Consider the following 22,731-nt stretch of genomic DNA (forward strand, 5'->3'; position numbering starts at 1 on the left):
GGGGCTACTCCCTGAGAGGCTTAGCAGGAGGGAAGCAGAGTGGGAGCCATGCTATGAGGTATCAGGAAATGCCCTTGGACTGGATGTGGAGGGACTGTGGTGCTGGAGGGGCACGCAGGGCACAATCAGCTTGCAGGAGCTTCAGGGTGAGGCATCTTCTCAGCATCCTATGCCTTGGGCGTGTCTACAGAAAGGCTGCTGTGCCCAGTGCCCAGTGATGCCACTTCTGGACAGTGGCTGGCAGAAAATGGATTTCTGCAGTACTGCTTCTGGCAGTCGTGGGGTGGAATAGGCAAGTCTGTGAGGCTGGTAGGACCCAATCCCTGGCAAATCTTAGGGAGGGTGTATCTGAAACACTCTATCAAGCCAGGCTTTTCTGTCACTGTCCTGGGGCAGGAGGATGCCCAGGCCTCTGTGGGGCATCAATCCTAGGATAGGAGCCGGGAGTGGGAATGGGTTATTTCTCAGGAGATATGACAGGATCGTTAGAGAAGGGACTTCAGATCCATCTCTCCAAGCACCACCTGAGGCTGCCACCATGTTGCCTGAGGCATCAGCATAAGCAGGTGTCATGGCTGACCATGGCTGACTACCTGCTATCAGCCTTATAGTCTCCAGCTAGAACCCTTCCCTAGCTCACCCTGAGGCGCCCTTCTCTCCTGCTCCCGACACCACCACCAATGTACCAAAGCCCTCTTCTCTAACTCTGAGCTCACTGGGTCTCCTCTCCATGTGTCCATCCGTATGGCCTGGGCCAGGCTGTGTCTAAGGCCACACATGCCCCCATACACACCATCACCATCTCCTGTCTCCTCTTGAATGTATGGCTTCACCACCTAAAGAGATCACAGCACAGAAACTAGCAGCTCTCACAACCTTCATTTCCTCTCCCCTCCTAGTCCAGTCTCCCTCCTTCCTTCCCTCCCTCCCTCCTTCCTTCTTTCCCTCCCTTCTTCCTTTCTTCCTTCCCTCCCTTCCTTCTTCCTTCTTTCCCTTCTTTCCCTTCCTTCTTCCTTCCCTCCCTCTCCCTCCCTCCTTCCCTCCCTCCTTCCTTCCCTCCATCCCTCCTTCCTTCCTTCCCTCTCTTCCTCCTTTCCTCCCTCCCTTCCTCCGTCTTCTTTCCTTCCTCCCCTCCTCCTTCCTTCCCTCCTCCTTCCTCCCCTCCCTCCCTCCCCTTCCCTCTCTCCCTCTTTTCTTTTTTCCTTCCTTCCCTCCTTCCCTCCACCCCTCCTTCCCTCCTTCCCTCCACCCCTCCCTCCTTTTCTCCTCCTCTTCCTCCTCCTCCTCCTCCTCCTCCTCCTCCTCCTCCTCCTCCTTCTTTTTTCCTTCTTTCCCCCTTTCCTCTCCTTCTTTCCCTGGAGAGGACTGTATTTCCCACAGGATGCCTAGTAACCCTCATCCCTTCTGAGTCATTGCTGGCTTGCTGAACTCTCCCCATCCCATCGTGCACCCCTTGCCTCTGTGTATTACCTTCTGCCACCATGCCCTTCCAGCAGCTACAAAGCCCTTCCTAGCATTCTGCACAGGAAAGTTCCTGTCAGCCCTGCAGGTGCAGATCAGGGCCACTTCTTTCTGGGAAACATTCCAAGTCTGCTCCTGTGGGGAATGGCAGGCTGCCTCAGTTTTTCCTCATGAGAGAGCAAATTGGGGGATGGTCATCTCTTTGGCCAGCTCATTCTCCAAGGGACTGGCCCGTGATTCATTCACCCATAGATCTGCTCCCTGGTGTTAATGAGCCCTGTGGCTATGGCCCACCTTCTTTCGTAGGGAGGGCTTGGGGTGCAGTTTTCTCTTCAGACTCCCTTTCTGTACCCCAGTATTGGACCTTTCTGGGGGGTGAGAAAGAGCCAGGGCATCCTTGAGTAATGAGAACTTTTCTTGGGGAGTCTTGGTTGGGTGGTCTGCTGGAGGGTCCTCTGTAGTTTCTGACCTTGGCTGGGCTTCTCCAGCCCTCGGCTCCACTGTGCGCCAGGGCCCCTCACCCACCATGCATGGCCTCCGCCCGCTGCTGCCGGCGGCCCGGGGCTGCCGTCCGCGGCACCCTCGGGGCAGTAAATATTATATTACCACAGGGTGTGCAGTACGTGACCTGAGACGGGCCCCGGGGCTTAAGTTTCCCCGAGATGGAGCTCGCGCACCCGCTCCCCCCACCCTAAAAATTCAATTAAAAAAAATAACAGGAAAGACGCAGCGCGCCGAGGGCCTGCCAGAGCGGTGCCGCGGCGCTCCGGCGGTAATTGGTTCTGCATAGCTCGGGGAAATTGGCAGAAAAAATAAATCAGCCGGGAGCCCGGAGTCCAGACGCTGCGGGGAGGGGGCGGGGGCTGCAGCGCAGAGCAGGCCTGGCTCAGCGTTGACGAATGTCCTGTTTGAGGGCAAGGGCTGGGCCAGCTGGAGGGTCCTGCTTGGGAAGGGAGAACTGGAGTTCGCCTATTCTTTTCTAGCATTTCCCTTGGGTGTGCACATCCAGTCCTGGGATGCTGTGGAGCCTCTATCTGCGGAGATTTTAGAGAGCCCCTGTGTAATGAGTCTGGGATCAGAGATGTTTGACCCCACACATGATGGAGTTTAACTTAACTCCTCACTTGGGCTTCAGCACTGTTATTTGAGGGCCGCGGTACCCTAGCTGTGCTCAGAAGGCTTTCCAAAGCTCAGGATTCTGGGAGGGCCGACTCGGGGCAGCCAGGGTGTATGCTTCTGTATTCATGGCTGCTGGCCTCCCCACAGCGTCTGCAGTAGCTAGTCAGGGGTCCATAAATTTCCTTCTTGGAGAGAGTGTGCGCCCAACACAGAAGGGATTTATTTTAGTGTGGGACAACTTAGCCTCTGGCCTCTGTCCTAGACTACACAAGGGGGCAGGAAAGAGACCCTCTAGGTCCTCGGAGAGTTTGCAGTCAGTGGGGTGGGGTGAGGTGGGATGGGATGGGGAATACTCATACAAAGGAACCCACTAGACTGGAGGTTGAGGGTTATCCCAAAAGGAGGCATGTTTCAGAGCAGGAGTAGGAGGGCCAGAGGGTGTGTGGTGAGGAAGGCTTTCTGAAGCAGGCAGGCCACACTGAGGTGAGCACCCAACAGGCTGGCAGTGGGTAGAGTCCCTATAAATGCACATATTTATGTACACATGCACCTGCCTCTGTGTTGTGTGGAGCCCCGGTGAACAAGCACATTCTGCCTGTCTCTCATAGCCAGCCCCTGTGTGACATCCATGAAATACCTTCTGCCACCCACCTTGATCAGTACCTGTTCCGCCTCCGCTCCCGTCACCTGAGCCAGATCAAAGAAGCTGCCCTGGCCTTGAAGCTTGGCCACAGTGAGCTCTCCACTGCCCTGGAGCAGGCCGAGGACTGGCTTCTGCATCTCCGTGCCCTGGCTGAGGAGGTAGTGAATCCTGTGGGGCCTTTCTTCAGCCTTCCTGCCTCTTGGAATGTAGACCAAATGTTTACCCTGTGGTAGTATGTGGCTCTAGGTCTCATAGTCTCTCTGAAAAGCCCTGGGAAGGTGGCGAGGGACCCCTGTTGGGGTGGCATCTACTCCCCTAAGCCTGCAGACCTTAGGGTCCTAGGGTCAGCAGGAGGAAGAGGGAGGAACATCTAGCAGACTACATCTTCCCTGTTCTGTATAGGAGCGTCTTCCCAGAAGCGCATGGGCATCTCAGAGACATTGGTGGGGACTCCTCTCTAAGCAGCGGGCCAAAGGCAGGGCCCTGAGTGGGCAGTGTGGGATGGGAGCTGGCTGAGTGAGACAAGACCTTTGTGGCCTTTGAGTCAGAGATCAGACATGACTCTGTACATGTCACCATCCCCACCTTGATGCCACCCTCTCTCCAGCCCCAGAACAGCCTGCCAGATATCATCATCTGGATGCTGCAGGGTGACAAGCGTGTGGCCTACCAACGGGTGCCTGCCCATGAAGTCCTCTTCTCCCGGCGGGGCCCCAGCTACTGCGGCAGGAACTGTGGGAATCTGCAGACCATCTTTCTGAAAGTGAGTATTTTCTCTGCTGGGGTCCCCATAGGATTTTCTCAACACAAGACCTTTCTTCAGCTTCCCCTGATCCCCCATCCAGTCCTGTTCTGGAAGGAGTATTTGAGTGAAATAACTTTCCTTTTCTTCAGTTCCCTCCAAACTCTCCAGATCCCATGCAGTGAGTCTAGGAAGCTTGCTGGTGGGTGCTGGAATGTGGGGCTGGAATAAGCTAGAAAAACGAAGTGCAATGGCACTTGCCTGTAATCCTAGCATTTGGGGAGTAGAGGCAGGAGGACCAGGAGTTCAAGATCATCCTTGGCTATACATGAGTTTCAGAACATCCTGGGCATAAGATGCAGTTAGAAGAAGAAGGAAAAAAAAAAGAAGAAGAAAAGGAGGAGGAAGAGAAGGAAGAAGAGGAAGTAGTAGAAAGAGTAGCAAATTAAGGGCCCTGTGTGTGCGCTTGTGTATGTTTATGTGTATATCCAAGCCTATTGCTTACTGGGGCTGGTCTCTTTCAAGAATCTTTCCTGGCTTCTGAGATGGCCTCCAGCCCTTCCCCAGTGACCTTAGCTACTATTGATGAGGGGAAAGTGAGTGGGTGCTTGTGGAGGGGCTCCCCATCCTTTTCTCTGGGCAAACATTAGGATACAGAGTGGCTTTGGTCATGGCTGTGGCCAGATGATCAGAGCACAGTGTGCACTCCAAGAGATGCCCTCTCTGTATACTGCTATTCTTAGTGGCCAGGAAGCCAGCTGTTGGCTTCTAGTGGCTCCTAATGGCTCTTCCATCAATGCCTCCTCAGCCTTGTCTCCATCCCAGACCATTTCCCCAAAGCCTGTTCCCTTCTTTACCTCATGCCTCCAAGCTTCCAGGAGGTCATCATTGACCACATCTCAGCCTTGACTCTTCTGAGCAGAGCCATTGTTGTTGTTGTTGTTGTTGTTGTTATTGTTGTTGTTATTGTTATTGTGTGGTTGTCCAGCCGTTCTTCTTGCCCCTTAGCGTAGGAAGAGAGGGTTGGTTTCAGCTGCTCGGTCTGCATGAATGGATTGTCAATGCTGGTTGGAGTTCTGTCTGGCCTTGGGGAGCTCACCAAAGCTCTCTGAATAGTCTACTTTCTTCCCACCTTTTAAATGAGAATGAGGCTGCCCACCTTACTGATTCAGTTGAGGACTGAATTAGACAATGCTGGTAGGACTTGGTGAACTAGGCGGTCAGTGGATATTCGTTCCTCTCTCCCTCTGCTCTCAACTTCCTTTTGGGGCTGCCCCTTGCTCTACAGATGGTGCCCTTGGAGATCCATCCTAGGCTAGTGTGCTGGATAGTTTTATGTCAACTTGACACAAACTAAAGTCATTCGAGAGGAGTGAACTTTAGTTTTAAAAATGCCTCCATTGGATTGGGTTGTAGGCAAGCCTGTAGTACATTTTCTTAATCAGTGATCGATGGGGAGGGCCCAGCCCATTGTAGATGGCGCCACCCCTGAGCTGGTGGTCCTGGGTGCTATAAGAAAGCAGATTAAGTAAGCCATGAGGAACAAACCAGTAAGTAGCACCCCCTCCATGGCCTCCGTATCAGCCTTCAGGTTCCTGCTCTGCTTGAGTTCCCGACCTCCTTCAATGATGAACAATATTCAAGTGTGAGCTAAATAAACCCTTCCCTCTCCAAGTTGCTTTTGGTCATGGTGTTTCATCACGGCAATGATAACCTTAACTCAGACAGCCAAGACTGAGATAATTGGTATACTGGGACGTTGGTGTTTCAGAGGGGAAGGGGTGTGTGTGTGTGTGTGTGTGTGTGTGTGTGTGTGTGTGTGTGTATGTGTGTGTGTGTGTGTGTGTCTGTGTGTGTGTCTGTGTGTTGGGTAGGAACCACGACCTCATGACTTTCCCACCTGCTCCCAGACAATCTGAGGGACATTCTTTGATCCTAACCTCGGGTTCAGCCCCCCATTGCTCTCTTAGGCTGCCCCTTCCCTTGTGTATGTGGTGTGTGGAGGGGACAGTGTGGGAAGGGCTGGTAGGCTCGAGGGCATTTCTACCTCCATCCTGACCTCTTGGCCTCCAGGACAATGTGAGCTGAAAATGTTCCCTGTTTCTAAGTGAAGTGGGGAAAAAAAGGATATAGAATTGTTTCTCGAAGTCTTCCCCACGGAGTTCATGAGCCTGCCAGTAGCTCCTGAGCAAGCGTTACAAAAATGTTGGCAGCGGGCAGAGACCAAGCAAACACTGGTGTTCCTTAACTTAAACCCAGGCTGGAAAAAGTGAGCACTAGCAGAGGAGAGGAGCCCCAAACTAGACATTTCTTTATTTGCTGTTGCTATTTTGGGTTGGGCAGGCTGGCCCCGTCTGGGGGAGGCTGGTGGTGGGGAGCCCGAGGTGGAGGAAGGGGGGGCAGGAATTCCTGCCATGTCCCAAGGGCTGGTGGCTTGGAGGGAAAAGGACAGCTAGCCACCCTGAGGGAGGAGACGGCTGAAGTGAAGACCACAGGGAGTTCCGGGGTAAGAAATATCTCCACACTTCTCCAAGGGACAACTGAGAGGAGGTGGACATGAGGAATGGGAGAGGGTCCGCCAGCAATGGCCCGTACCACTTCCCAAGCCTTCTCTCCACATAGGCTCTACCTACCTCCAGGGGTCCAGGCTTCCCCACCAGCTTGGGAACCCACACCCTGGCTTCTCAGCCTCTTTTGAACCCTCCTAGACTCCCCTCTGCTCTCTCATTCAGTGAGGTATCTCTCACCACTCTGTCTCTGCTAGGGGACAGGGTGTCATTTCAAGAGGGCGGAACTCTGCTCCCCGAGGCCGAATCTGACCTTTGGTTTTAGTCGAACGGTGAAGTAATCGTAGGGAACATATATGTGTTTTTAAATGTTGGGTTGTTGTGGTTATTCCACTTGGCAGAGCTTCTGAGGCCTTCGGGATAAAAACCAGCTGAACAGCGAAGAGTGGTTAACGTGCTGATAAGCACTTGAAATTGTGGGGACATTGCATGCAGTGCTCGCGTCTCGCCAGAGCATGAAGCACTGAAAATGAAACGAAGTGGCTTTAGTTGCTCCTGTCCTGGGGCTCTGCAGTTACTAGGATGGTGCTGTCCAGCGCAGCGGTCACACAGAGCTATTGAAATTGGTTAACATCAAATAACGAAAACTCCATTTCCCTGGTTACATGAGCCGCTTCTCGGATGGCTCTCGGGTGCCCTACTGGACCTTGCAAAGATGAGCCTTTTCCATAGTAATAAAAGGGTTACCTGTAATGACAGATGTAAGAAGGTGGAGGGGGGGAAGGGATATCAGAGACCCTGTTGTAGGCATGACCCATCTGTAGAGAACTCCTACATGGCTGCTATTGTCTTCTCTGATGAACAGGACTCTAGGGGAGGAAAACTTCTATGGCATTTGGTGTGGTCCCCTAATAGAGTAAGCTGACTGGGTGTTGCGTTGGTATGCCCAGACCTTAGGGGCTGTGTGTATTTGTGTTTTTTTTGATCCCAGTATCCTATGGAAGGCATGCCTGGGCCCCGGATGCCGGTGCAGATCCGGATCAAGCTCTGGTTTGGGCTCTCAGTGGATGAGAAGGAATTCAATCAGTTTGCAGAGGGGAAGCTCTCTGTCTTTGCTGAAACGGTGAGTACCTGCTAGCCTACTGGCCCATGGGTTCTAAAGGTGTGCGACCCCCTCACCTCTCCTCCTTCCTTGGTCTGCAGTATGAGAACCAGACAAAGCTGGCGCTGGTCGGGAACTGGGGCACGACGGGCCTCACCTACCCCAAGTTTTCTGACGTCACAGGCAAGATCAAACTACCGAAGGATAGCTTCCGCCCCTCAGCTGGCTGGGCCTGGGCAGGAGACTGGTTCGTGTGTCCAGAGAAGACGTGAGTGGTAGTCCCAGGGTGTGGAGGGCTAGACCAGGATGCCCAACCATTGCTCCCGCTTCTACCCAGTCCTTCTTCCCAAGTCTTGATCCCAGTGAATCCTTCTGACTGCTCATTGTTGGTCATGGAGACTGCAGTTTGCACCCTCCTGGGGCTGAGGCTTACCAGGAATAGCTCAAACACTCAGAAATAAAGCACTGTGTCTGGGGATGGTTCAGGTGGCAGAGCACTTGACACTAAAGTGAGGACTTGGGGAGCTTAGTTCCTTAGAACCCATGATAAAGCCCAGTGTAGTGCCTGTCTGTAGTGTCTGTCTATAGCCCTCCTATGAGGAGATGAGAGCAGGGACAGGAGAATCTCTGAGGTCTTTGGGCCAACTGGCCTGGCATACTGAGCAGTAAACAACCAAGAGACCTTGACCTCAGACAGATGGGTGGTGAGGACTGACACCCAAGATTGTCCTCTCACCTCCGCATGCACACCAGAGTATGTGTGCACAACCTTCCCTCCACAAACCTGCACCCGCCGAGTGCATGCATGCACACACCCATGTTCGTATGTGTGCACAGAGTCCTTTATTATTAAGCATACCTTGGAGTTGGCACCAAGTCATGTGCCTTGTCCTCCATGATATAACGATGCCCTGCCATTGCACATACATGACGCTTCCTGATCCAGCTCCCTTACCCCCTGATAATGGAATGTCACTCCCTTCTCTCTTTTATAGTTGAGTGACATCCAGCAACTTTTGCTTAAGCTTGAAGTATAACACAGAATCAAGCATTAAGTTTTCAATGTATGGCTTGATGACATTTTCTTAGTGTTATCCACTGGGCTTTGGTGCCTCCTGTTGTTCCCTCTTTTCTTCTTGTATCTCGGGTGGCACTTTTTTTGTGGCTTGTGACCATCTCTTCCTGTTCTGGGCCTCCTTTTCATTCCCTGCTCCAGTTTCTCTGCACTACCCCTCCGCCTGTGTCAAAGTGAGGTTGACAGTGCAGGTGGACTGAAGTTTGGTGCCATCCTGGAGGCAGAGGAGAGCGGGGTGACCCTGTTACTCCTCATCCCCACCCTCCGTCCCCCATAGCCTGCTCCATGATGCTGACGCCGGTCATCTGAGCTTTGTGGAGGAGGTGTTTGAGAACCAGACTCGGCTACCTGGAGGCCAGTGGATCTATATGAGTGACAACTACACCGACGTGGTAAGGGGTTGCTGCAGATGGGCAGGGTATGCTCTTTCTGGGGTCCTGGGTGTTGGGTCCCATGAAGAGCCTGTGACTCAAAAAGCTGGGTGTTTTCTCTCCTGTCCCCACTTGCTGAGACCATTGCTCTGTGCTCCAGGGGAATGTTGACCTTGAATGACATGGGTCCCCCTTCTATCTCCTCACGCTTGCCTATTGCGTCTCTAGAATGGGGAGAAGGTGCTTCCAAAGGACGATATTGAATGCCCGCTGGGTTGGAAGTGGGAAGATGAAGAATGGTCCACAGACCTCAATCGGGCTGTTGATGAACAAGGTGGGAACATAGAACCTGGGGGCCCATCCCACCCCTTGCATGCCAGTGAGATAGCTGAAGGCCCCAGGCAGATGCCCAGCGTTCAGTGGGCTAATTCACCCGGGAAACCTCCTGAACACACCTCTGCTTCAAGCTATCAGTTAGGCCCAGAGCAGTTTTAGCTGCTCAGGATCTGAGTGTGCTCCACAAAGAGAGGTGGCTTAGAAGAGATGGAGATTTGCTGACAGTAACTGACATGTTTTACCCCACCTCCTAGGCTGGGAGTACAGCATCACCATACCCCCAGACCGAAAGCCCAAACACTGGGTCCCTGTTGAGAAGATGTATTACACTCACAGGCGTCGACGCTGGGTCCGACTGCGCAGGAGGGACCTCAGCCAGATGGAGGCACTGAAGAAGGTGAGACAATGGGAGGCGGATGGAGTGGGGCTTCCAGATGGAGGAGGCCAGTGGACATACGGTAGACCTGGACGCATTAACAATCATGTGAGTGTGCTTGTGGCACGCACTATAGACCTGTATGAGTTATAGTTATGTAGATATGTTGCTGGGTTGAAGCATTATGACCAAGGCAACACATAGAAAAGGAGCTCATTTGGGCTTACAGTTCCAGAGGGTGAGAGTCTAACAGATTTGAGAGGCATAGCCACATTTAGTAGGCACGGCAGCTGGAAGGAAGCCCAGAACTCATACCTTGAAACATAAGCATGAAGCAGAGAGAGAACCAGAAGTGGCGGGGGGATTTAAATTTCAAAGCCCACTCCCGGAGACACAGTTTCTGTAGCAAGGCTATACCACCTAAACCTCCCCAAACAGTGCCATCAGCTGGGGACTAAGTATTCAAATTTCTGGGGGACTTTCCTATTCAAAACACTGTAAGACCCAGTGAATTCATTGACAGGTCACATCTGGATCAATTTAGCATACGTACACATCACACTGAAAATAAGGCTCACACTCTGCACACAGGTCACACCCCTACAACACAGACCACACTCAAAACTTGTAGGTCATACCAGGCTCCATAGGTCACACACACATGGTACTCACGGATGCCCACAACACATAGAGTAGCTATGAGTACTGTGGAATTTACCTCAGCCTTCACTTACAGTCCCACGAGGCTCAAGGACATCAAAGGAACTGCCTTAGATTTTGGCTTCCTAGAGGTGGACTCCATAGCATGGAGGCTATGCTATAGCAAGCAAGGCTGTGGCCTGGCAGGGGCCCTTGAACCTCACAGATACCTCACCTGGAGGTAGGGGGTGGGGTCTACACCCTCTGAGTTGTTTGCCATTGGCTACTGTCTGGAGGGATGTCCTGTGACACACAGGTCTCCACAGGGAGGTGGTTTACTGTGATGGGCTATGTCCTGAGCCTACACTTCTGGCTGCTGGTGATAGGCCACAGTGTGAACGTGTTGACTTGCGAAGGACCACGTAAGAGCCGTCAATGTTTACCTGGGACATGCCATGGAACACAGGACAGGCACACAGTACTTCCTTGTGAGCACACATGGCCAGAGTCAGGTTGTTCCAGAGTTTGGGGATGCCTATGCTCAACCCAGCCTCAGCACCTGCCTTCCTTGGATCCTCTTGGCATCTGCTCTCCGTTCCTAAGAACAGATTTGGGTTTTGGTAGTAGAACCAGGCCTCTTCCTCTCTAAGTGTAGTCTTTAGGAGAGCCAGCTTTAGTAGAGGCTCTTGAGAGGGATCTCTGAGGTCTGAGGAGAGGTAAGTGTTCTGGTCGAGCTGCTGTGGACCAAGCTGACAGCTCTTTCTCCCCGTGGAGGACATCCAGTTGTTAGAGATGTGGGCTTTGCTTAGGGGCCCAGACTGAGCTGATATCTAACAACAGTGTTACGGCACTCTCTCACAGGGCCCAGGGCCAGGCATTTCCAGGCTTCCTGTGGGAAGGAATCCCTTTAGAGGATAGGCAGGCACCCCTCACAGTTGGCCTAGGTCCACATCCTGGTGAGAAGTAGTCTGAGTTTAGGACGCGGGCTCTACATTGTGCCTCTGAACTGTAGACCCATTTCTGTGTTTAGAAGCTGGGTTGTGAAGGATAAGAAGGAAATGAGAAAGACAGCTTGGATCTGGGCAGTCTACCTCTTGTTCAAATAAACAGCCCCAAAGAAGCCAGTGTCTAGCCCAGCTGCTGTCTACCTTCCCCACTGGCCTCCTTGGCTACCTTGTGGCCTAGGAGCCTCCTTTCCCTCTTGGGTTTCCTACTCAAGGCTGCTCAAAGCCACCTTCTTCCAGGTGGCTCTTCCAGGCTTACCTCTTGGAATCCTGCCCTGTCTCTCCCTCTTAACTGCCTCCTCTCTCCTGCAGCACAGGCAGGCAGAGGCTGAGGGCGAGGGCTGGGAATACGCCTCTCTCTTTGGCTGGAAGTTCCACCTGGAGTACCGCAAGACAGATGCCTTTCGCCGCCGCCGCTGGCGCCGCCGCATGGAGCCACTGGAGAAGACGGGGCCTGCAGCGGTGTTTGCCCTTGAGGGGGCCCTGGTACATTGGGTTGCATCTGGCTGGGCTTGGGTGGGGTACAGCATGCCTTTCCAAGGGTGATGTGGGACAGGCATGGAGCCTCCAGGGTCATGGCTTTTAGGAGTAACATTGGCCAGCCATCCTGGCTTTGGTCCCTGTGGGGTGGCGTGTGGGGAGGGTGAACAGCCTTTTGGGTGTCTTCCTTAAATAAGAGAGCCTCTTTCTTGACACTGGAAGATCTACTGGTACTCTGAGTGTGAGGATGAGAGCAGAGAGGCAGGAGGCCTGGGCCTCTGAGTGGCTCACCCAGACAGCAAAGCCCGGGGGACTTGGAGCTTCCTGCAGAGATGGCCTGGGATAGATGGGAGAAGTCTGGGAGTGACCAGAGAGGTCTGGTGACCCTGGTGTATCCTTGGCTGGACACAGTTCTCCCCAGACAGAGACTTGCTAGGGTTTAGGAGAAGCAATGTACCTGTGAAAGGGAAATCTTGGAGGGCTCCCTGTCCCCTGCGGCGTTTCCATAGTTAGTAGTACTGAGGTTGGCTCAAGTTACTCAAGATCTGGGTGATGGGGACCAGGAAGAGATGGTGGTACACAGCCCGTCCTCTGCTCTCTGTTCTGCTGGACTAGAGACTCTCGGAGACAGGCTGAAAGGCTTGATTGAACTTCTGACGTACAGCCGGCATTATGTGTGCATTCTTTGTGAGTGCTCTGGGGTATGAACCTGGGAAGCAGGCCCTATTAGCCTCTGTACACAAGGCTGTCTGCATCAATGTATATGTGCGTATCTGTGGGTCAGGGCAGCTGTAAGGCCTGTGAGAGTCTAGTGGGATGGGTCTGGGATGTGATGCATGGAAGCAGAGAAGGAGGTGGCAGCCAGTGGTGGCCCCCAAAAGCTGGCCAGAGAGGCCCTCCATCATAGTACTGCAGGGAGAGAAGTACAATCCTCAGCGAGCTCTCAGCCACTAAACGGCTGTCAGCTAGGACAGGAACAGGCAAGATAGATCTGTGGTTTTCATGAAGCAGGCTGTGGCGGCTGTCTTGTCCTGTGGTGGCCTGGTTTGGGCACTTGGCGGGGTCTTGGGATGGTCCTGTGGCTGAGGCTGGAAGTGGAAGAGGAAGAGCTTGAGGAAGGCTGGGCAATCACCGAAGGGAGAAGATTCATTCCAAGTAGGCTGGGGAGACGGCTCAGTGAGTAGCGTGGGTTCTACAGAGAGACTCCATTCTTATGGGCTGATGAGCAAGGGGGCTTCGGGCTTTGGGCCTCACTTAGCTGAAAAGTGCTGGAGTGGGGCCAGGTATTAGGTGGCAGGAAATTGAGGTTTTCAGGGCTGGCTTTCTTGGTAGCAACAATGACACCGGTGGCAGAAGACATGCCACATCCTAATGGCCACAGCCAGGCAAAGTCATGCTGCCTCCCTCCCATATGGTAAGCCCAGACTAGCTCAACTCTGGCAAGTGAATGGCCTGAGCTGGTTGGGTGTCTGTGCTGGGCCCTGGGCCTGCGGAGGCAGGTGGGAGGTTCCGGGTGAACACACTTGGGCTCTGTGATTGGCAGCATTGGTAGGTTCGATAGAGAATGTTCTGAAAAGGAGCCAGAAATAGTGGTGAGTAGAGAGTTCTGGAGGGCAGGTCCAGGACTCTTATGGGCACCAGGGAGCTGGGGTAATGTTGAACATAGGGATTGGGGACCATTAGTAAAGTGGCTATGGAAAGTAATCGAGGGAGATAATATCCTGTCAGAAGATCCAGGGATGAGGCAACCCCATGAAAAAGGAACCCAAGGACCAAGGTGGTACCTGGAATGGCAGAGGGACAGGCAGGGGTGTCAGAGGCTCAGTAATGTTAGATGGGAAGGGAGCCAAGGGTGCCAGGCCACAGGGTGAGCCCAGTGTGCTATGAGTTCACTGCTGCTCTGGCAAGTCTGACATTTGGTGTAGCTGGTTGAGGAAAGCAGATGTAGTGGTTACCTGACAGGCCACCAGGGCAGAGAAGTAGGAGGAGCTGGAGTTGAGCGTCAGCTGGGAGGGGTGGGGCCCATGGTACCCAGAGACGTGCACATGAAGGCAGGTACCAAAGCAGGGTGGGGCTGGGTGAAGGAAGTCAAGCAAGGTTAGGAGACGTGGGCCCAAGATTCTTGAGGTAATGACTGGAGGACTGGGGCAGGGTGGTCATGGGATTTCCCAGAAGCAAAGGTGTTGACTAGTCTGTTGTTTATGGAGGAACATGTTGTGGGAGAATCACTGAAGTCACATGTCAAACTGACAGACATGGGAGGGTTGGTGGATTTCGATTCATTTGTGATCAGCTTATGACACGTGGAAGGAACCAGCCCCAGGAATCCCTCTGCATCTCTGGGGACATGACTGCAGGAGAACCTGAGGGAGATAGTCTGATTGCTATGGTGTGTCACACAGAGTTCTGCAGTGTCCTTAGGAGCTCCGTGTCTGGACAGCCAGTACCCTTTTTGGTAGTAACTGCCTGGATCGCTTTGTAACTGCCCACATGGAATCCCCTCAGCCCCACACACTTAGGAGAAGTGAGCACTCAGGCTCATGATCACATCCCACATGCCCCATACCACACTCCCTTTCTGCAGTCACCTTCACATGCTTCTAGTCTGGTCAGAGGACCGGGCCAGGCCTCCATCTCTAAACTTACTGGACTTGCCCTGGAGCATTCTGGTGTCTTGGCCCAGGGACCAGAAGTCACGCTCGTGCTATGTCTCAGGACACCGGTTACCAAGACACCACTGCTGGTCCCTGATGTCTGCAGATGTCTGCCCTGAACTTGGTGTAAGTGTGATAGGGTGACAGGCTTCAGGGGTGCTCTGGATCCTGTTGCTTCTACCCCCATGCCTCAGGGACTCTGTTATATCACTCGTGGAAGAGATTGTATCTCAGCGGCCCTGGAAGGTTAGCAGTGACTGTGCAGGCTAATGAGCATAGAAGTCAACTGAGGACTGGTTACAATGCCAGCTCTCATGCAGTGTCTGGGTGGGGTACCCAGAATCTCTGCATCTAACAAAGTCCTAAGGGCTGCTGCTGCTGCTGCTGCTGCTGCTGCTGCTGGATCCAGGGCCATCTTTGAGTAACAAGAACAGAAAATAGCATGCAATGGCCTCCGCTTGGATGCTTTTCTGAGAGAGGCTGGGTGGATGACCAGAGTCATGAATGGTGGGACAGGATAAGATAGCTTGTTCTGCTGCCCTTTGGTGGATCCAGTGCTAGTAGCTTAGTCCGTGAGGAGCTCCTGTGTGATTTAGGTCTGAAAGAGAGATACTTACGTGTGAGCGTGAATAAACCTGCTGCCTTTTGTATCTTTGCTATTCTATAGTTATTCCAGAGTGACCATGCTGAGGGGAGGGCATTTGGGAAAGGTTATAGAGATCGTGAAAGAGTCAGGGAAGGACTGTGGGTAGGGTTAAGGGAACCTCCTGGGAATCTGATGGGTTTGAATGTCTGGGCCCCAGGACCAGGCCTGGTTATGCCTTGCTTTCTACTACCCCTCCCCTGGCCTGTGCATCCTCAGCAGGGCTGGGCCTGGTCTGCCAGCTCCCTCTGGAAATCGTCTCTTTGGAAGGCAGGCCCTGTCTGCTCGTTAGCACCAGCAGCAGGGGCCAAGCCTGGCTCCCTCCTCAGAGCAGGAGGCCCTGGCTCAGTCTGCTAAGCGTCTGCTGTCTCCATCCCGAGCATTATTTTATTTTCGTATTATTCTTTTTCCAGCTAATATCCTGGCATTCCCAAAGACACCGGGTTTCATAATCTTCCTGGCGTTCCCAGGGAGCTGGGAATCCGAGTACAAAGCTGCTATTATAGCGCGTTCCATCAGCCTCCTCCTTACCCCACACCCCTTGCTGCCGCCACAACCACCACCACCCGGCTCCCACCCAGTCACCCCCACTCCTGACGCCACCGGCCTCTCTGGGAACTCTGGTGACGGCTGCTGAAGATGAGCTCACGGAATCTGTCCTGTCGCCCTTGCCCTAGGCCTGCCCTCTGGGCACAAGGATTTTTCCAAGCCCTGCCTCTGCACTTGGCCTTGCAAAGAGGGGCAAAGCTTCCTGAGCCTCAGAGGCAGCCTGGCTAGGAGGGAGGGAGGAGACAGGCCTGAAGCATGGGCTGGTGCCTTCTAGAGCTGAGAAAGACTTCCATGTTCAAAGGTGCATGTGAGCCTTGGAGCTGCAGGAGTCTTGGGAAATTGGATGCATCTTTCTCCCTCCCCCACCGTACCCCCCTGTGTGTGTGTGTGTGTGTGTGTGTGTGTGTGTGTGTGTGTTCTCCTGCCCTTTGGCAGTTCTGATGCCTGCATATGTGTCTGTATGATGGTTAAATTCTAGTGTCAGGCCCTTGGCATTATCTACTCCTCTAGGAGGGCCCTAAGAAAGAATTTCTGTAGGTTTACGTGTTGCCTTATATGCTGACATTAGCTCATTTTAGAGTTGGGGGCAACTCTCCACACGTGACTCTTTAAATTCTTCTCTAAAGTAACCAGAATAAGGAAGTGCAGTTCCTGTCACACTGCTGGTGCAGCTATGGTTTGGTGATGTCATTATAGGTGGCTCTTTGAGCCCTGCATGTTACTACAGAAGAAATAGATCTGCATCTGTTCCAGAACCTATCTAGGGCAGACAGCTGCCCTTTCCCCCCCTCAGGCACTTTCTGACTCTTGGCTAGACCACCAACTGCTATGTTCATCTTCACTTTCACTGGTCTCCCCCATAACACCCCACCGTCCTCTGCCCAGGGTGCTTTGGGGTGGCCCTAGAGAGAAAGGATCTGAAGCATCAGAAGGCTGGCACTTGGCTAGGCTAGCATCCTTGGTTATCCTTGCTCCCAGAGAGGATACTAAGTCAGACAGGCAGCTCAGTTCCTTTGGGCAGCCAGATGTGATAAATCCATCTTACCACCCAGGGAAGCTGCCACCCAGGAAGCCTGCAGTGTCTGCAGTAGGTTGGCTGAGACCAAAGTCATGAGAACCCTTAGAAATAGGTGTCACCACCCTGGGCCATTGGCAGGGAAGGGCAGCTGTGAGTTGTAAGGGCTGGCAAGGGCGGGGGGGAGAGGAAAGCCTAGTGCCAGTGGGAAGTAACTCAATACTTGAGCTGGCCAGAAATGGGGTCTCATGTGGTTTGGCCAGGGTGGGGCCGTCTCTGAATCTGGATGAAGCCATGCTGTATCCCCCAGTCAAGTTCTCAGATCTATTCTCCCTGAGCAAGGCATCCTTCAGAGATTTGTCTCCTGAGTAGCTATGGCAGGAGGTGACTGACTTCTTGGAGGACTACTTTGTATATCGGCCCCCAGGTTTCTTTCTTGAGATAAGGTTTCATGTATCCCAGATTGATCTGGATCTCACTATGTAGCCTAGGGTGACCTAGAACTTCTGATCTTCCCCACCTCTTCAATGTTGGGATTACAGGTGTGCACTGCCCATTATGGTTTTGCACAGTGCTGTAGCTTGAACCCAGGGCCTTGCTCATGCTAGCCAAGCGCCCCATCCATTGAGCCCTATCCCCAGAGCCTATGGGCTCTTGACCATCTGAAATAAGCACTTGTTCCCTACCTGACATTGTGCTAGCCCCTGACATGGGGCTTGAGGGCTGGTACCCCATTCAAACAGAGGTCTTCTATGCCTACTGTTTGCCTGCTGGAGAGGACAGTTTGATAATTCCCCTGAATGCATGGGCCCTGTCTTGCTTCATCCTGGGTTTTACGTTGCTAGGACTCGGAGTGTGTGTGCCTGCGCAGTTGGAGCGCTGAGTATGATGTCACACCTGAGGGTCTATGTTCTTCTAGTCCTAATTTAAAAAAAAACTGGCCTGGGGCATTATTAACAGTCATTCTAAGAAAACAGATGTGAAGAGCCAGGGAACTTCCAGGCAAAGTGGGACAGACACTTGTTGAAATTCTTGAGGGAGCTGGCACAGGAAAGAACCTGCCCTGGATGTCTCTGCAGCCTGCACATGCGCATGGAGGGAGGAGACGTTGGGAGGACACTGAGCCTGAATCAGCCCACACGTGGCACTGTGCACTCTCCAGGTTGCCTGGTGCCTTCCCGGCTCCATAGAGCGCTCTCTCTCTCTCTCTCTCTCTCTCTCTCTCTCTCTCTCTCTCTCTCTCTCTCTGGCGGTAATTTTGCAAAGACTTCAGTGAAGACTTTAGCGGCTGATTCCAAACCCTGCTTCCAGCTGCGAATTAAATGGGGTTGCACCCTTGCCTGCTATTCTACTTAAAACCTGATTGGGAAGGGAGGTCTCCAGTCCACTCCCTCTTTTAAAGGGCTTTCTTGCCTTAGTCTGGCCTGCTGTCTTGTGTGGGGCTCGTGTGGGGCAGCCAGGATGGTGCCCTGGGTCCTAGGTATGACTTCTGGCCCCGCCTGGCACGAAGCCCTCTGTAGTTATCCAGAACGTTGCTTAGATGCTCTGAGCTGATGGTTTCTGGGAGAGAAACCTTGGTCTTGTTAGACAATCAACTGTTTAACTTCAGATGAGCCCCTCTTAAATCTTGGTTTTCTCACCCATCAGACAGGGAAGACAATGGCATTGCAAAATAAGAATAGAACAGGGCTAACACACTGTGGGCCACCAGCCGAATCTGGCCTGTGACCTGTTTTGGCAAATCAACCTCTGTTGGCACAGAGCCAATGTCAGCCCTGGATGGCCTGTCACCACATTGTGCCCTGATGGGTGATAGGCCCATCTGTGATAGACCCTGCACAGCCCACTGTGGTGAAGGTGTGAACAGCCTGGCTGCTTGTGGGGGTCGTTCATGTCCTGTCAGGACATGCACCACAGGCGTCTGTGGCCACCGACTTTGTTTAGAGATGATGTCTAACCAGCCCTAGGAGGCAGGCTCCATTAGGAACCCAGTTTGAAGACAATTTGTTTCAGTTGAACTGATTATAGATGGGCACCAAAGAAAGCTGCCCATTTCTGTTACCCCGATGCCCCTGCAGAGCTGCTGACGAAGTCAGAGATCTGAAGGGTCATCTGAGGGTTGTGCCAGCCAACTGCCAGCTCTCCAGACAAGGTCCAGACAGAGTCCCTAGTTCAGGCTTGGAGCATGTGGGGGCATTTCCCAGATGTGTGTGGGTTTTCCTTTCCTTTCCTTTTCTTTTCTTTTCTCTTCTTTTTTTTTCTTTTTTAGACAGTGTCTCACGATAATCTAGGCTGTCCTAGAACTCACTCTATAACTCAGGCTGCCCTAGAACTTCTTGCTCTCCCATGCCATAGGATCCTAAGTGCCAGGGCTATATAGGCTTGTGCTACCGCCTCTGCTTTGAAATACCTTTTCTTGAGTTGTAAGTGAAGACAGTTTGCTCGTCTGCCTAATAATGGCCTCACAGAGACCCAAGTCTATGCTCTACTCTGTGGCTATGCAGCAGCTCCCGCACTTACCACCCTGGGCTCTCCAGGCCTATTTGTAGGAACAGAACGGAACGATGGGTGATGCTGAGTTCCCGCTAGTAATCTTTCCCAATGGCCCGGACACCAGGCTCCTCTTGCCTCTTCCTGTCCTGTGGTGGAGTGATCTTCCCTGGAAGAAGGAAAAGGGCGCACTTGTGCTAGGCTATGGCTCTCTGCTTGACCTGGCCAGTGCAGGGAGGATTCCAGGAATCTTGCTGATTCCTCCCCCAAGCCACGGTGTGGCATCGGAGGCACTGTCCCCAGACTTCTAAGCTTGTGATTATTCTGCTCACCTTTTCCTCACTGTCTTCCTCCTACCTCCCCAAATGGGTGCTGATAGGGTCCCCTGGAATATGGGGCATTCAGAGCTCCCCTTTGAGGCTGGAGCAACCTTCCTGGTGGGTGGCGTATAGCTCTCAAAGAACCTCAAACATGCTATTGGGCCTTTTCTAGGTCCCCACCTCATCTGGATGAAAGAGGGGCCCCTTTTGTAAGGCACCCAGAACCTGCCCACCTCCTTTTTGTTGAAGGATTTGGAGGTCAGTACTGGGCAGGCCCAACTGGGCTTGGCCGGCTTCAGCTTTGGGGACATTTGGGGGCACTCCATAGCATCTCGGAGGCCCACTTTCTATTCCTTCCTGCCTCAGGCTCCTTCAGGGATCCATGGCCTCCTGCCGGGCAGCAGTGGGTTGGAGGCCGCCCAGTCCCCCACTGAGGGAGCCACAGGATCCCATCTACAGCTTGCCCTAGGACACAGTGTGTGGCCACAGACGGCATGGCTGCCAGCCCCAGCCTGGGAGTCTCCGAATGAGCTATGGAGTGAAGAATGTGACTGTGGGAAACCCAATGCCCTAGGCCAACAAGGCTGGGCAGGAGTGGGTGAGGGGTGGATGGGCAGAGACCCCAGCCAGTGGCGGCATCCCATGACACCTGGCTGTTCACAGAATGATACTAGGCATCCCCACTCCGTTTTTTTCCACCTGCCACCTCACCCCTCCTTTGCTCCATGATTACACCATACCTGTTGCAGGAAATTTTCCCAAGAGGGAAGCCACAAAACTCCTGCTCTGCCCTTCTGACATTCAGAGCAGCCTGTTGGTTACCAAGGCATCCTGGGGGTTCCTCCTGTGGCAGAGTCAGACCCTGGCCTTCTAAGGTGAGGGGAACATTGCTATCCACACCATTAACTGCCCCCCTCCCCCGTCTGGGATCTTTGGTCCCTGAACTGCTCATATTGCCCAGGGTAAGGGAATTCTTTACTGGAGCTGCCTCTGGGTCAGGGATATGACTCTGTGGTGTGTGTGTGTGTGTGTGTGTGTGTGTGTGTGTGTGTGTGTGTGTGTGTGTGTGTGATATCAAGGTTGTCTGTGCATGCCTTTCCTGGTTCCCTTCAGGAGACAAACTGGAGAAGTAGCAAGCTGCTGAAAGCAGGCAGACAAAAAGTGCCCATGCTTTGCAATGACCTAGCTGAGGGAAGAGCTAAAGTTAATATAGCAGACAGAAAGGGTGTGCTGTGGTAAGGACAGCCTGTGCAAAGCCTTGTGACAGAGGGAGAAAGGTAGATGTAAGACATTTAAGAAAACTAGAGGGGAAGAAGTGGGGCTTTGGGTGAGGAATTGCTTACCACAGGACTGAAGGAGTGACATAGTTAAATAGGCACACTGAAGATCAGGTGCTGAGGGCTGTGGGTCATCCAGTTTTTATGAGTGTTCCTAAATGAGCGGTACTGTTCTTCCCTTAGGTGACACCTGACAGTGTCTGGAGACATCTTGACAGTCGTAACTAAGGGGATGCTACTGATATCTAGCTAGGTAACTAAGGGTGTGTCCAACATGTTTAGGGTGCCAGCAGCCTTACCACTGGGCTAGCCCAGTGCAGATCGTTCACATGTCCACAGATGACAACCAGGGTTTCACGCACTTGCCGTCAGCCATGCCGGCCACCTTTCCTTTATCCACTCTGGGAACTCCAGGCCCAGGGCTGGTCCTCCTGCTTCACTTAACTGCACATGGTGTGGCAGTGAACACCACCAATTAGAACATGAAACTTTGCCCTGGTCTCTGCTTTTGAGATGTGGCTGCTCGTTTCAGACTTTGTTCTGCATTCTCTGGGGGCTTCCTTTGTTTGAACCCTGTCTTCTACCTTGAAAGTTCCAGGGTCCAGCTTTGGGGATGGTCCCTGGATTTGATTACTACACAGGGATGGTGAAGAAGGTGGGGAGTGAGCAATTGACTGACTGGTACCAACATTACCGGGCCTCCTTTCACATGCTGATGTAGGTGTCGTCTCTCTGGGCTCCTTTCCTCAGCTTATCCCTGAGAATTGCTTTAGCCCTAGTCTTTCTTCTGGAGAAAGATACTTTCAGATAGGGCAGGCCTTGTCCTGGGTTAGATCCACCAGCTCAGTGAATGTTCCTGAGGCCTTGTTGTGCCAAGCACGGTTGGAGGTGCCTGGTTATTGTGGTACCCACCTGGAGCCCACACCAGCCAGCCTTGATCAGAATATTTGGGATATTAACCAGCATATCACACATCAATGTCATGGAAAGGAGCAAAACCATCTGTGAGACCTGTGAGATCCCTTTAGGTTGCATGAGGGTACTAGAAGGCTGTGTTTTAGAGTGGATTTCTCAGGCCCCTCTGAGAGGTGGTATCTATGAGGTGACAAAGGGGTCTCAGGGTATACCTGATGTTTGAATATAAGTGAGGTGCTGGTGTTAGGATGTCCCTACCCTAAAGCCCCAATTCAGTGTCACAGACATTCAGTAGGGAGGGATTTCTCTCCTGCTCTGAGACATTAATGGGGTCTGTTTAGGGTGATGTCCAGATCCCCTGGGAGAGTCAGTGGCCAGGGTTTATAAAGACATTCATTACCCCTCCCCCTCCCTCTCTCCTCCCTCCCTCTTCCCCTCACTCCCTTCCTCCTTTCCCCGTCTCTGTCTCTCTGTCTCTCCCCACCTCTCTCCTTCCCTTCCCCATCTCTCTCTTTCTCTGTGTGAGAGAGACAGGTAGACAGACAGACAGACAGACAGACAGACAGAGACATAAATACAGAGAGAGCATGTGAACAATAGGCTACATTTCTCAAAGGCACCAGGAGGGCGCTGGTCTGGAGCTCACTAGAGATCCACCTGTCTCTGCCTTCCAAGTGTGGGAACTAAAGGAGTGTGACACTACGTCCAGCACTTTCTTACTGTGTGTGCATGTGTGTGTGTGTGTGTGTGTGTGTGTGTATGGGAGTCATATGTGTGTTGGGGTGGTAGGTGTGTGATGTGTTGGATAGTGTATGTGTGGTAGTGGTGTATGTGGTGTGTGTTGAGGTGGTATGTGTATGTGTGGGAGTGGTGTGTGTGGTATATGCAGTGTATACTGTGTGTGTGTGCGCGCGCGCGTGCGCACACACGTATTTTTGAGTTCCTGTACTCTGGAAATCAACCTCAGGCAGCAGGTTCTACAGAAGCCACCTATCTTGTTTTTTAAGACAGTT

General features: G+C 52.7%; 1 protein-coding gene across 25 annotated transcripts in view; it reads left to right on the plus strand.

Annotated features, from left to right (window-relative positions):
- The window catches only part of Dysf (dysferlin), a 199,814-nt gene that overhangs the window by 94,506 nt on the left and 82,577 nt on the right, over window positions 1-22,731 (plus strand). For all 25 annotated transcript variants that reach the window (XM_017592630.3, XM_006236765.5, XM_006236761.5 and 22 more), the window contains 8 exon segments: window positions 3,189-3,381; window positions 3,831-3,986; window positions 7,464-7,595; window positions 7,676-7,842; window positions 8,927-9,041; window positions 9,249-9,354; window positions 9,611-9,753; window positions 11,688-11,861. In XM_017592630.3, coding sequence (XP_017448119.1) covers window positions 3,189-3,381; window positions 3,831-3,986; window positions 7,464-7,595; window positions 7,676-7,842; window positions 8,927-9,041; window positions 9,249-9,354; window positions 9,611-9,753; window positions 11,688-11,861 — 1,186 coding nt within the window.

The sequence above is a fragment of the Rattus norvegicus genome, chromosome 4 (assembly GCF_036323735.1).
Source record: "Rattus norvegicus strain BN/NHsdMcwi chromosome 4, GRCr8, whole genome shotgun sequence".
Classification (NCBI taxonomy): Eukaryota; Metazoa; Chordata; class Mammalia; order Rodentia; family Muridae; genus Rattus; species Rattus norvegicus.